We start from the raw sequence: 15261 nt of genomic DNA, 5'->3' as shown, positions 1-15261 counted from the left end.
ATAATGTTACAATGTCGGATGTTCATATTAAACATGGCCAAAGTTTCAAATAATGAGATAAACATATGTGAAAGTAATCCCTGTGCGCAAAAAGCTCAGGCTTCAGACTGCTCTAAATACTAGGTTTACGTTTTCGCTTTTTCTGCTTTCGTGCCGAGCTGGGCGATGTCCTTATATGGTCATCTGCTGCAGGCACAGCACGCCCACGAAGTGCAGGGATACGAGTACGCCCCCAGTACGAGGCCGAATCAGCAAAGCTAATAGGACTGCTAGCTGCACGTTAGCGGTTACTTTAAAGCTATCTGTCCTTTAGGAAACTGCATAAAATCACAGAGTTGAGGTAGAACAGCTGGAGGACATCAGAGGGAAAACCAGAAAATATTTTCTCCATGAAATATGATCCAGTTTCACCAAAACCAGTGAATAAAGTTATAAAAGTTGTGCGTTTTTGTACAGTAATCGGTGAGGCCCGGTCCCCAGAAACACTGCGCTCTGGTGGCGTCTATCATTTTTTTCCAACCTAATTCTTGTCTCAAATTCATCAAATTCAGTGCCCCATATCGCTATTTTCCAAGCTAAGTTATTGTAGCTGTCATATGCCGTCTAGCACACCGGCAAGAGCATGAGGTGGTGCTCATCTCACAAGCACTGGGTGCTGCCCCTCGATAGGCTTCCTGGAAGTTAGCTAATCCGAAGAAAGTGGCTTTTAGGGAGGGGGGGCCTTAAAGAGACAAGAGCTAAAACAACTTGTTTCAGACAGAGAATGAACTGAGGGTCTGCATAAAGGGCCAGTATAAGATAAGTAAGGATTTTGTTTTTGCAAAACCACTCTAGTGGAGTCCAAGAATAAAAATATAGAGCTGGAAATGTGAATAATAGGTCCCCTTTAAGAAGCAAGGAATGTCAGACTCAAATTCCTACATAATGAGAGAGCAGAGTATGTTTAATACTGTAATTGGATACTTATTTGACAGCAAAAGAAAATCTTTGCATTTTGGATTAAGAATCACTGAGCATCTACATATTATCTATTAACAGAGGTTTAATCTATCTATACACACTTCAGCAGGGAATCAAGGCCATTACATCTCCTCTGTCTTTCTTTTGGACCTGCCAACTGAGTATTAGTTGAGGGTTATTGGTATACAGATCATTTATTTTCAGGCAAGCAGCATTTTTTTCCTCTTCCTCTTGCCCCCGGATTTGGCAGCTTTACAGAAAAGCCAGTTTCTTATCTAATTGGTGTACATTTACATTCACTCATTCAGCAATCCCACAAGTCAAGGGAAAGTCAGGGCACTGGAAAAAAAAAAGACTGCATCACCCAATGCGCAGAGCTGCTCATCCTTAATAAGACTTGAGACATACTGCGGAAGATGCAAAAAAAAATTTCCCCCCCTTCTCTCACCCTATGAGTGCTCCAGCGTGTTCCTAAAAACTATAGGAGAATTCACTTTTGGGAGGTTTTGATGTTGAGGCATACTGTAGCTTTCCCTGCTTGCATTGGTTTACAGTAGTTTTGGTCCCTCCATCTCCACAGGGATGCATTTTTTCCACTCTATTTATCTCTCTTGTTTTCTGGGAATGCAGCATCCTTTCTCCTCAGCCAAACAGGCCAGCATGTTGGCTTCTTTCAACATGACGGACTTCCAGCACTTTGACAAAGATGCTACTGTCACTAGTGCTGTATTAGGAGCTTCAGTAGTTTCTTTGTAGTTTCTCTGTATGATAGCTACTATAGAGTCTTAGCTTGCAGTTGAGGATGATAGAGTAAGGAGGTTTGAGGGGGGTGAGGCAGTGGGTTACAGAGGGGGATAGCTAATGATGAGGGAGAGGTGAGGAAGATCCAAGCTTAGCTAAGCAAAAAGATGAAATCAGACCACAGTTCACAGTAGTATGCACAGTGTCGATATAAAAATATTGCATTCAAAAAAGCCTCGCTGTGCTGTTGTTTGTTATTTAGTTTTGAACTGAAACCTTCAATCAACCATCTCCCTTAGGGCTGAGAACAGAGAGCAGCCGAATGGAAATGGGATGCGTGCATGTGTACAGGAATGTACAGTGTGCTGTGACATTAACGGGGACCAGCAGGGGTGTGTGAAACATGTGCACGAGTTGGCCAACTGTGCACGGTGGTATGTCTAAGAAAGACACACAAAAAAAAAAAACACACACGTTCCTGTTCCACAACACATTTGCCCGTTTTAGAAGGTAGAAATCAGCCAGCTCTAAAAATAGACATAAGAGAGAGAAGCCACGCAGCAGCGGAAGGGGAGCATGCAGGAAGGGGAGGAAGATGGCAGCTGGTAGCGTGGATCAGTGCTTCCCAGACTGGGCCTATGGCCATACTTCATACTCCCTGCCCAGTGTAGCCCTGCCAGGCCCGGCTGGCCTGCCCTGCCCAGCAGTGGGCCATCAAGGCCATGTAAAAGGGCCACCCACATCCAGCAGTGGGCCATCCCTGATGCACCTCCCTGGGGTAAAAGCTACCCAGGTGGCCAGGGTCCTAATAATACACCCTTGGAGGTGAATGTGGGCACAGCATGAGCAGGTTTGAAAGCGCAGGGCATAATTAATGAAGGGAACAGAGAGAAAGAAACAGACAGCTAAAGAGAGCGACAGAAAGAGTGACTGTACGAACAAGGGAGGTGGGGGAGGGTGTAGTGATGTAATGGCATGGCTTGCTTCCCCATTAGGACACAGTTGAAAGTGATCAGAGTAGGTTTAGATGTGTTGGCAGAACGGGAGGATAGTTATAAGTGAGATTTATCCCTGACTGAGGTGATACTAAGAGGGATTGGCCGCAGATGCTTAGACAGCCTGAGGTGAACTTAGCAAACTGCCTTGTCTCACCAATCAGGATCCCAGGACTGATGGCTGTTTGGAGAGGAGAGACCATATGTATAGAAGCTACAGAGCCAGTGTTTGTGTGTGTTTGTACATGTGTGAGAGGTAGACTAGACACAACATTTGAATGATAATTTAAAGGAAAATTTCTCAACCTGCTATTTATTATCATATTTGTGTCCCTTATGACTATTGTTAATGATAAAATGTTACTTACCACCTCTGTTGTAGAGATTTGGGAAATACAGATAGAAAGGATGAGGAGAGCGAGCCTCTTAGCTTTCCAACAAAACTTCAATGCAACAGAATCCAGAAACTCTAAACAGAATGAAACAAAAATACAGACAGCAAGAAGTCCCCTGAAAATGCATATAGACAAGTATTTCAGATGATTTCTGTTGATTTGAAATGTTTGGAAAGCTGTAGGAGACTCTTACTCTTTGCCACTATTAAGATTGCTCTTGCCATAATCCACATTCCCCAAATTTGTACAGCAGAGGTGTTGAGTAAAAATGTGGACTATAACAAGAACAATCTTAATTGAAGCAAGGAGTCTTTCAAAAAAACTTGAAATCAACAGAAATCCTCTTAAATATTGTTCTGCAAGGATTTCTAAGGCGATATTTTCTGGAAATCTGTAGGAGACACACACTCATTGCCCCACTTGATATTGTTATTCCTAGAGTCCACATTTTCCAAACATCTGTACAATAGAAGTGGTGAGTAAAATTTTATCATGACCAAGGGACAAAAATATGATAACACCTAAGCTAACAAATTCCAGAAAAAGGAAAGAAAAAGGCAGTACGCTGATTTTACACATCAAAGTCAGTTTACAGGTCTTGGCTGTCACTTAAGGCAGCGTCGGTTGGGGTTGAAAACTACAAATTTGAAACTGAAAAAAATCTGGAGGTGTGGAGTCTGAAAGAAATTAGTTTACCAGACCTCTGTTACCCGCTCCTCATCTCTGCTTGAGGCTAGCAGCACAAGGCTACATTAGCCGCTACTAGCATAACACGCCCGAATCTCCGATTGAACTGTCTGTGGTGGTGGTCGGGAACATTGTAAGTAATGTAAGCACCAGGTTTTGACAAGAAAGAAGAATGCGTGGAATGAAAAAGACGATATCTCTGGTTCTGCTGCATCAGTCTTGATCCTTTTTTCTAAACTGTCCATCGTGAGTCCGACAATGTTATAGGAGTGCGATGCTAAATTGGTGGAGTTCTCTTTAAGAAACACAGAAAGTACAAAAAAATATAAAGATCTCTGTTGCACAATCCACATCTCAGTCTGCCTCAAAGCTTAAAATCCTTTTTCCAGCTTGTCTACCTCTCTTAATCTACATCTCCTCCTTTGTGATTGGTTTCGTTTTAATAACAGACATCAATAAAAGATAATAACTTTGACCTGAATTCACCTCATCAGTGCACTTCAAGAAAACAGCAACTCTCCCTGATATTTTGTTCTTTCAGTGCACTGTATCTGCTGTAAGTATTACCTGAATTCTAAGATAAGTTCCTAATATAACTCGTCCTGGTCCGACTGCGGTGCTCTGGCCAGGACAAGCCCTGCTGTTGCTTTTGAGCAGCATGGTGTCCCTGCTCTGTCCTTCTTCTCTCCTCCTCCAGCACAATCACACATGCCTTCAGTAAACATTTACTTTTGCTTGCATGCACACACACAGACATAAACAACACCCACCCGCGCAAACACACACCTAAGACACATTTACACTTGCCGAGTGCTGTTTTGTACAAGGCGAGACATTTTACAGAGAGCGAATAATCACTGTTTCAGGTAATTAAAGTAAAAGGCAGGTATATGATTTGTAATTCTATACATGCTCTTAAGTTATACGCATACACACTCATGTGTGTACACATTTTTTCAGGCAACACACACACAGAAACACACCATCTTTACTCAGGGATCTCCAGTATGATAGAACGAAATAAAAAATTAACGTTATAAGTGAAAAAGCAATATCCCTTTCTTACCCTCTGTGGCCTTTTTAATGGGAAGGTCATTTCATTTGATGTTTCTCCAAAACAAAATAAATTGTGTTCTCTGAGTGTGTGTCCCTACCTTTATTCCCCTCGCTAGCAATATAACTTAGAAACTTCTATAAGTGGAGGAAGAAATAAAGAGGAGAGAGAAGGCAAGGCAGTGAAAGAAAATATTTTGAGGGCAACAGAAATGGTCATAAAAGCGATGAGAGGGGGAAGGACATGCAGAGTGCAATTTTCTTCATGCTTTATTTCTGTGTAAATGCATAACGGCAGCTTGCCATTTCTGTAGGCAACCAGTAATGTTTTGTTACTGCTGTTGAGTTCAAACACTGAAATAACTCACTTCTAAACTGATGTTTGTGTAAGATGATTTTGTATTTTTACAATCAGTCACCGTAGCCATAGCATGAGGCAAACTTTAGCGCTTGAGGAGTTATTAATGAGTGTTTAGAATCACATTGTTATCCCGCAAGTGAAAACAAGGAAGTCACTCATCGCAGGGGCATCATGGCGGCTGTTGTCGTGGAGACAGGATCCCAGCGAGGATAATTGCTGGAGTGGCTTAGCAGTGCGGGCCACCTGCCGCAGCAGTTGGCCGGGATCTGTGTGTGTATGTATGTGTGTGTTTGTGTGTGTGTGAGAGTGTGTTGCGGGTGTGTGTATCCTGACATAGATGTACTGGGCCGGGGCAGAGTAGTGGCAGGAGGCAGAGTGGGATAAGGAAGATAGGGCACACAAAAGGCTTAAACATAACCTTGCGCGTAAGTCTCTCATGGGGTATAAAAATCTTCCAGCCTATATTACAGTACGTAGCGCCTCTACTGTAGCTAATCCTAATGGGCTCTGAGAGGCCAGAGCAGACTGATGAACAGCAATGTGCAGCTTTTTGACCCGACACTTAAATCCAACAAAAGAGACAACAGGACGTTCCTCCAAAATGATCCTTGCTTCTTTTCTAGTTTGTGGATTTGCTTGCACACAAACACACATGTGCTGTCTCTCAGACACATAAACGCTGTCACAAACACACTTCAGGAGCTAACCTATATGGAGGTTGCATTGTATCTGGGACAGTGTGACAGTGAGATCATTTTCAATAGGATTTGTAGGTCTAGGGTCATCCTCAGAACAACAGCCTACTAATCCAGTCCCGTGTGTGTAAACGTGTGTCTGGACTAAGGTCAGGGGACACACTAATAGAGAGCACAAAAGCAGCAGGGCCACTACAGTACAGAGTAGTTTTCGACTAAAAGTAGCTACTGACTTTCACTATAACCTCCTTCATCTAATTCCAATTACCTTTTCCGGTTGCAGTTGTTTACAAGCATTGTAGATTATCATCCTAAGTGTGTTTGCGCTGACAGTGATCCCTATCTGAGTCAGTGCAAAGGAGATAATTGGGTTATCAGATAGAGAACAATGCTACTATGTCGTTCCAGTGAGGAGAGAGATAGATTATCATCAGTTTTTTGGTATACAGATAGTGTAGTGTCACTGCTCTGTCTTCACATGCATTATGAACCTGTATAGTGTCTTCTGTGCCGTACAGCTTCCCTCAGCACAGACTCAGCGTTTGCTTATGTTTGGAGTTTTCCCACTCTGCGTTGTCACCATAAATCAGATGATTTATAATCTCAGCCTCGCAGGATTGTAACTTTTGCTTTTGTTATTAGACCACTAGAGTGGATTTGACTGACTGCTCACTTTCCCTTGGTACAGTCCAATGACTTTATTCAAAAGGATGCTGCTTCTTGGCAGTAGACGTGAAAAAGTGAACATCTGAAAAGAAGCGGTGTTATGCAGTACCTTAGGCCTTACATCATACAGAAGAAACTGCTGTTTCTGTTTCTGAATCTTTTGAGAATTGAAAAACCAGCCTTTGTAGGTTTTAAAGGTGGCTGTAGAAAGTTTGGTCATGAATTCAGTTACAATGGACTCCAATGGAAAAGTATTAAAACATCCATAGAAACTTCTCAAACCACTTCATAATCCACTTCTCCACTCTCCATCTGTATGCTCAGTATGTTACAAACACTCATATTTCCACAAAAAAATATGGCTAATTACTTGTAACTTGCATCTCAATACTCACGCATGACTCTGTCAGACTCGTTACCAGGTGTGTGCGTTGGTTTGTGCAAGTTAAAGCGCCCGCCTCCTGCTGGCTGCAGCTGCTATTTTCCATCAATGATGAAACTACTATTTACAGCCACCTTTAAAGTATACAGGGGGTCTGTGTTTGATACTTGAAAGTGGGGGGAATATCACTTAAAAGTCATTGTGGAATCTAATTCTGCTGTGCTGAACTTAAAGCTAATATATATTACATTATATCAGTATTCCATAAATTTGTGTAACTCATGTTCTCAGTGTAACTTCAGTATCTTAGTCATAGCTATAATTTGATAAATGGCATTTTATGCACCACTCTAATCAGAGTAAGCATGAATCTGCAACATTTCATTCTATATTGCCACGATTTTCATCAACACCCATCAAGACTTGTCTTTTTGGAATTTTTCCTTTAGTTTAATGTTAGAAAAGGAAAAGGCACATTAATCAAGTGTATTATCATCAGGGCCCGTATTTATCAAACTGCTAGATATGAAATTTGGGACTTAAGTGAAAGATATAAGTGACTTTATAAACTTTTGAAATAAAAGCTATCCTGTCAAATGTCTTAGGACTTTAAAATGCCCTTAACTTTAAGCTCCAGAGGTCAGGTGTTAGCACACATCTTCTAAGAGCCGGATTGAAATGATTCTACAAAATATAATTGGTCATGGTGAATAATACGTTAACTGAATATGTGTAATTAAGAATTATGTAGTTTTAGCCTGGTATTAGCTTTTGATTTGAACGTTTCATATCATGTTACAAAACTTTTTCTTTTGCTTTGCGTTTATCAGGGGTGCAAACAACAAGCTGGCACTGGTTTTGTTTGCAATCACGTTTTATGCATCTTAACTGTCCCTACTCGTCAATGTGGTACACCAAATTTCCCATTCCAGTTTGGTTTATTTTGTTTCCATTCCACTTTTAATCACTATTTATTAATCCCTATTTATGTATTATAGAAATATTAGACTGCCATTAATTGGTACTGGATATTAAGGATTTCACACAAATAAAATAAGCAAATAAAATCACATATGTTTTTGCAGAATCAAATATCTCTGAGTAAAATGTACGGGGCAGATATGGTAAGGTAAATCCTTGTCTATGATTGGCTGTTCCTGCTGTGAGCATACATGTGAACAATCATGTGATTACTTGAGAGCTGCTCTTAAAGGTTGCTGTTACTCTTTGCTGTAAGTAGGAGTGAGTCGCTTTATAAATGTGTCTTATTATTGCCTTTAAGTGAAGAACTTTTTTACTCCTAAATTGGCTGTTTTGAGCATTTTTGAGTGTAATTCTTAAGTTTGATAAATAAGGGCCCAGTGCTTGACAAACTGACTAAAAGGTTAAACAAGATTTGTTTTATGTAGAAACGTATAGTAGAACTATTTGACTAATAGAGAAAAATATGAAACTGGTATGTAAACAGTATGAACAAGATACTGTTAATCATTTGTTTGTCACATGCAGGTCAAATGTTTAAGTTTCAGTGCCTTGCTCAAGCAAATATTTGATGTCACTGGGTTTTAGATTTGAGTCTTTACTTTGCCAACTTTGCCTCTCACTACTGCTTGTCATTTGTTCTTTGTCATATATTATTCATGTATCTAAAAATATTCCAAAAATAATCATTGAAGTAAATCTGCTTTTTTTTGTATTTGTTGTTGTCAACATAATTGCCATTACCTTACCAGAATTTCAAGACGAGTGGGTCACATTCTTAAAAACACTACAATTAGAAGTCGTAATAACACTAACAGCAAAAATAATAAAACTAACAAAACAAAGAAGAAAGGGGAGGATGAAGGAGAGGAAGAGGAGGTGGAGGTGGAGGTGGAAGAAAAAAGAAAGAAAAAAAAGATATTTTAAGACATACTCTGCACTCCATCAAGAGCTTGTTAAGCAGAATGCAGTAAAATTCATATAGACTATTGAATTCCCAATACATAAAAGGATATCATCGGCTATAAAATTTAATCAGTTTCTACAACAGGAGGGGAGGTTTGAAACATAGTCGAGTGGAAACTTCACAGGCATCAACAGCTAATTCTTACCCTAAATAAAATGTATGTATTGTATGTAGAGCAGAAAACTGTTTAAGATTTTATTTTGAATCAGTTATTAATACAACTGTGTAATGGCAAAGATGAAAATGAGTTTTGGGGCTTGGGTTTTTGAGTAATGCTACAAATGTGTACAGTAAAGTAAAATGAAATAAGCCAGTGGCTATATATGATAATACTACAAATAATACAAATAATGATCCCTTTGATACAATGAATGACTGTAACTAAATATCGGAGACAATAATAGCCCCTTATCAGTCTAATTAGTACAACCTGGGGGCACAACGAGCCTTCTGAATGTGATACAATCTAAACAGTGTTACAGCTGCATTTTGCAAATTAAGCACCAGGAGAGATGACTATGAGGATCTCTGGGATTTCTTTGTATAAATATTTAACTTCTGTGGTGATGTGGATGTCAGACAACTGGCTTACAACCATAAGCTACATCAATATTATTGAAATGTCTGCAAATGTCTCAATATAACGAGATAGCATATGTGGAATTAGGGATTCTGAAAACTGGAAATTTAGAAAGTTATATGAAGGGAGGGATTTCAAATTTCACAAAGTTTGGTGGAGGGCTATGAAAACTATCGATATAGGTCATGGGAGGTACGGGACCTGACATTTTTTTCAACATGGAAATGTAGGAATCTGATAGATTGAATTTATTTTCTCGGTAGAAAGGGACGACAATAGGCCTGAGACCTCCTAACAGTGTGAAAGGCATTTCTTAGTGCAGGTAGAAAGAGACCCATAGCTCTCTGTGAGGAGTATGAATAATCGTGTTGACTTCTGAGTTCTGTAAAGGGGCCGTGGCTTGAAAGTCTTGGCATCACTAGAAGCAGAGGATCAATTCTCTGGAGTTAAAAGTGCAGCAGCACTCTGCTGTCTATGCAAAGACACTGATGATGCACGATCCTCTTGACCTTCACACTTCCTGTTGTGTTGTTTGGCAAGTTTACTTTGAAGCTCTCTGTCCCTCAGTGCCTTGGCGAGGAACTGAAGGCGCTCCTCGTTTAGATACACACCATACTTTGTGGATGGAGGTTTTTATGGAGAGTCATAGACACAGCAGAAAAAGTACACATCTTTTGAATCAGTACTGATAATTGATCACATAAAAGGGGAACATCCATACTTAACTTGGAAGTAGATTGGGAGGAGACATAGTAATTCCTTAGTTCAAGATACTTTTCACTGCCTTAATTGAGATTGCAACTACTTCGGTGGCCACAAATCCACTCTGGCGACAACATTTTTAAAACATCGAGCTAAAAAATTAGCTGCAAGACATTTTGTTTTCTCATCAATTGAGACATTTTAGCTAAAACTACATTTGGTTTGGCTGGATTACCAAATGGTCAAAGCAGGCAATTGCCCCAGGGACTCCAAGTAGGTTAATGTCTGTGACGTGTTTAGATATACTTGTTAATATATATATAATTTTCTAAAGGCTACTATCATTAGATTCATTCTCAAACCCTGACTGATGTATTACTGCTTTGTCTTCATTTTTCTTGTAGGAGAATCCATACCTGTGCAGTGACGAGTGTGATGCCTCTAACCCAGACTTGGCCCACCCGCCTCAGCTGATGCAGGACCGTGAACGTAACGGCCTACTCACCTACTGGCAGACAGTCACATGGAGACGCCACCCAGAGCCCCTGCTGGCCAACATCACCATGTCCTGGAACAAGAGTCTGGAGCTCACAGACGACATCCAGATCACCTTTGAGTACGGCCGTCCTACTATCATGGTACTGGATAAGTCCATGGACCACGGACGCTCCTGGCAGCCCTACCAGTTCTATGCTGACGACTGCATGGACGCCTTCAACATGCCACCCAAACGTGTGCGTGACCTTTCGCCTGCCAACATCACACGGGTCATCTGCACCGAGCTGTACTCACGCTGGGTCGGCTCCAAGAGCGACAAGAACGTGAAGTTCGAGGTGCGGGCACGCTTTGCTGTGTTTGCAGGACCACGGCTACTGAACATGGACAGCCTGTACACTCGCATGGAAAGTATGAAGGGACTGAGGGACTTCTTCACCTTCACCAACCTTAGGATGAGGCTTCTCAGGCCTGCTCTCGGAGGCACCTATGTCCAGAGAGACAACCTGCTCAAGTACTTCTATGCCATCTCCAACATCGAGGTACCTGCCAGGTGAGGGTCAATATTGACTTAATTAGGAATGCATATTTACATCGTAGCGCTACGATTCACCATGCATTGGTCGCTCAATCTGACATGCCTCAAATTGATATAATACAGTCTGACACAGATTTTATTAGACCCATGTCGCACAGTGTGACATGCAATAAACGTAAACGGTTGCTGTTGTCGCAGAGTCTAAAGGTGCCTTAAAAACAACAAAACTCTTAAGTGTCAGTAAAGTAAAATGTTCCCCACTTATTCTGGTGCAGAAGTTAAATACACTGTGGAAACACAATTTCACAGGGACTATTTCTTCAGCAGGAAGTAGATTTAGTGACTATTTACAGTTTCCAAGTGTCATTTTTCAGAGCTTTGAGAGCCATAAACAAAATTCCATTCACCTCCATTGTATTGTGGTAGCAGCAGAAATCTCACTGAGGGATATCTGAAAATCAGAAGATAAACCATCTGCATGACTACAGTAGGTACCACTAGGTGTAAATGGAAAACATGTCTTTTTATAGATTGGGTTAACTGACCCTTTAAACATCTCCCCTAAAATAATGCCTATTTGCACATAAAAGACAAAATACAACTGGTTTGTGCAAATCAATAACTAAAGATATGTTTAGCTGATTATACTTTTAATTATAAAGCAACCTGCATATTCTTGAATATCTTTTTTCACACTCAAATATGACATATAAAGGAAAACCACCTGGCAATGAACATACCCTCTGGTCTGACATTCATGCACACACACAGTCGCACGTAGCCACTCTGATCTGAGGGCGTTTAAAATGACCCTATCTCTCTCAACATGAATCCTGATCTGCCTGTCACTGGCCCGTGAGGAGAATGATTAATGACAGAAACACATGACCTCGGTGGTCTAACGTAAACCGCCATCCACATTCTGCCGGCAGAGCCGGGAACCCTTACATGGCAACTTTGTGACAGTGAAGGATGCTCGGGCCGTCATGCGCCTGCTTAGCATCAACAAGCCATCTCTCCTACCTTTTAGAATTATCATTCCAATCAATACGGAGAGCTGACATTTGAGTGGTATTTAACATCCTTGTTGGGATGGCGTGGAATGGGAGGAAGGAGGCATGAATTTGTGTGTGTGTGTGTGTGTGTGGTAGGGGTGGTGGACGAGAAGGGGAAAGTAAAAATGAGCGACTGTTTAGAGGGGCGTTGGCCAATGTGGGCGTCTTATGTGTATGTGTGTGTGGAGTTGAGGTATGGGGGTTGTTTGATGAAGTCCTGAGTGGATGCTGACACAGCACACACACACACACAAACAGCCCTCTGGCACTGTGGAAAGGGCCTGCAGGTATTGATCACAGCCACTTTTCAGGCTCAGCATAGAATCAGAGAGAGAGAGAGAGAGAGAGAGAGAGATCAGCCCAATACCCTGGGGGTGAAACAGTCCATCGCCATGCCAGAACCTCCACCACAACCAGCAAATTTAATAATTAACCATCCATGTTTTGAAATATTTCTGCTTATTTTCTTTATTTAGTAGTCCACAAGTACACCACATCTAAGAATTTATCATCCGTCTCAAAATTCCTGCTGTGCCGCTTTGCTTGAAACACCCACTACACTGTAAGCTCTCAAAACATTTCTCTTCATATTTATCCTTCTAGAACAATTTCTTAATTTCTCTCCTCATCCAGAGAGCAGGGCTGGTGACTAGTGACAGCTGGCGATAGTGTCAGTATGTGCTGGATCTGGTAACAGAGGACCTAAATTTAGCCCTGTGGAGATGACTGAGGCCAGTCCGTCTTCCGCCCCAGCCACCCACACCTCCCGTAACATAATCACTAATCAATAAGTTATTCTGGGCAGCCAGCAGGAGTATTAGGTGATAGTGGTGGGGGGTCTTCAACAGTACAGTACAATCAGGAGTGTCTGATGCCTACGGCTGGGAAATTGATTTTGGGGAGCGAGACGATTAGTCAATGTTCCCTGGACAAAAGGCTAAGCTATTTCATCTCATCTCATCTGGCCTTAGTAACATATTGGGATTTCCAATGCTTAAAATTTGAATAATGAATATTCCACTCTGCTGGTGCTCTGGCGGGGACGACGTACCGAAATGGGTTTTATATGATCAAGACCGAGTGGCAGTGTACCGCAGGTCGCCACGGTAATGAGATATGCTGGTGTTATCGATGGATAGAGGGTTGTAGTCACTTCCTGTTCGTATTGTATGTCCCCAGATCCCCAGCTGTGGTTCTCTGGCTGAACCCAGTAAAAAGTAATTATTATTAGTTAACTGTTCTTAATGACCTGAGTTGAGCCTGGACAGAGACAGCAAAACCAGCCTTTTTTCCATCAACCAGTGTAAGATGTTACCTCTAAGGGACGTGTCTCTTTTAACAGATGCTGCATTGTCAGAGTGACTGGCTGGGCTCTAAAGAGCTGGCGCAGGTATGCGGGAAACCAGGTACTCTGGCTAAATAGTGCTGTCTTATCAATAAATACGTAACCTGATAGGCCATTAAGTGCAAACGCAGGGAAGCTAAGTTTGATGGGAGGGAGGTTGTAAATTTAGATGTGTGGACGCGATAACAACACTCAGCAAACTGAATGTTGAGCAAATTGTGAGAGGGCATTTAGAGTGGAGGGCAGCCAAAGGTGGAGCAAGAATTTTGAAGTGGGCAGAGAGGGGAGAAGGTCAAACAGAGGGAGTGGAGGCAAAGTCAAATTCGATAGAGTCGATAGAATATTTTTATATGATTCAGCATCACTCACATTGTGTTGCAAAGTTCTCCCAAGGTTAACTGTAATGAGCTACAGTACTGACTACAATATAAACTCTAAGCCAAGGTGTTTTGGGTTTTGAAAGCCTCAGGCTTTAGGCTCATTTTACAGGCTATATTCAACCCTTAGATGTGGCCATTTCCATATCACTGATGGGCCATGTGAAAGCCATCTCCAACCATCAAAGATAGAGTAGCAAAGCCTCAGCTCTATCATCATTTACATCAGTGAAATCATATTCACCAGGAAGCTTTACTCATAAGCGGAGCTCTCAAATTCCCCCTCATTCATTGGAACTTTATCTCTCCATCCCTGTTCCCTCTGTCCCATCTGTCAGCCGCCCTGCTGGACTGTAGTGTGGACTATAGTGGGCCATGGCTAGCCTGTAGTCTGCATTATGGATTAGACGTGGGGTCATGGATTGGGCCTTTTTAATGAAATAAGCAGCAGGTCATACAGTGGGTCTTTATAATGGAATAAAGGAAAGGCTGTAAGCTCAGGAAGAGCCAACTAAATGGATTAGGGCCAAGAGGGAGAGAAGGAGATGGAGCAGGATGAGGAGGAAGACGAAGTCTGCATTGTTTTTCTCTCCTCGTTGGTAATCGCTGCAGCATCAGGTTCTCTTCTCCCCGACCACTCAATTTGATTTGATTGGCTGATGGGGGAAGAATGACATTTCAAAGTAGCAAAGTATGCAGTCTGTCGCTTACTCCCCTACGTCAGTCAGCTGAGCAGAAAAAGTTCAGCACATGTACAACATTACAGCACAGTTGTGATTGATGTCACCACTGATCATTTTTCCATTGGGGAAAAGAAATTAATCATGACAGTATGCACCTAGTGAAACAAAATTCACATTTTAACTAATAATTGTGCACATTGAATTTATAGTATGTTAAATCTAATCAAATTTTATTCAAAATGAACCCATTATTGGCATTTGAGGCAATCAGTACTTTTTAAAATATCATTGTAAGTATTGATTTAAAAAAGAATTGTCATGGCTTTGTTTCCAGCCAAGCAAGAATTTGAAAACAAATTCTATATAGTGAACCAGGGTAGCAGCGACGTTGTAGGGCCATTATGGAATTTACTTAGCTGATTATGATCATATTTCTTGAGGAATAAGGAACCAATGAATGTAATTTCTATCATCTACAATCTGCATTGAAAAAAGGCTACGAATCTACAGCCACGCTAGTGGCTCTGTATAGGCTGTATACTGTATACTGTAAAGTGCAATGATATAACTAATGTTATGAATTGGCACTATATAAATAAAATT

The 15261-nt window shown here is 41.3% G+C and overlaps 1 protein-coding gene and 1 long non-coding RNA gene across 15 annotated transcripts in view; one reads left to right on the top strand and one right to left on the bottom strand.

Moving 5' to 3' along the window:
- Positions 1-15261, bottom strand: part of LOC122865641 — a 117624-nt gene that overhangs the window by 39136 nt on the left and 63227 nt on the right. The gene's annotated exons all lie outside the window — the stretch shown is intronic.
- Positions 1-15261, top strand: part of ntng2b (netrin g2b) — a 69978-nt gene that overhangs the window by 4471 nt on the left and 50246 nt on the right. For all 14 annotated transcript variants that reach the window (XM_044174343.1, XM_044174344.1, XM_044174342.1 and 11 more), the window contains exon 3: positions 10570-11213. In XM_044174343.1, the coding sequence (XP_044030278.1) occupies positions 10570-11213 (644 nt within the window). The remainder of the gene's footprint in view (positions 1-10569; positions 11214-15261) is intronic.

Source organism: Siniperca chuatsi, linkage group LG18, assembly GCF_020085105.1.
Source record: "Siniperca chuatsi isolate FFG_IHB_CAS linkage group LG18, ASM2008510v1, whole genome shotgun sequence".
NCBI lineage: Eukaryota > Metazoa > Chordata > Actinopteri > Centrarchiformes > Sinipercidae > Siniperca > Siniperca chuatsi.
The sequence above is the reverse complement of the archived record's forward strand: the minus strand, read 5'-3'. Positions and strand labels throughout refer to the sequence as shown.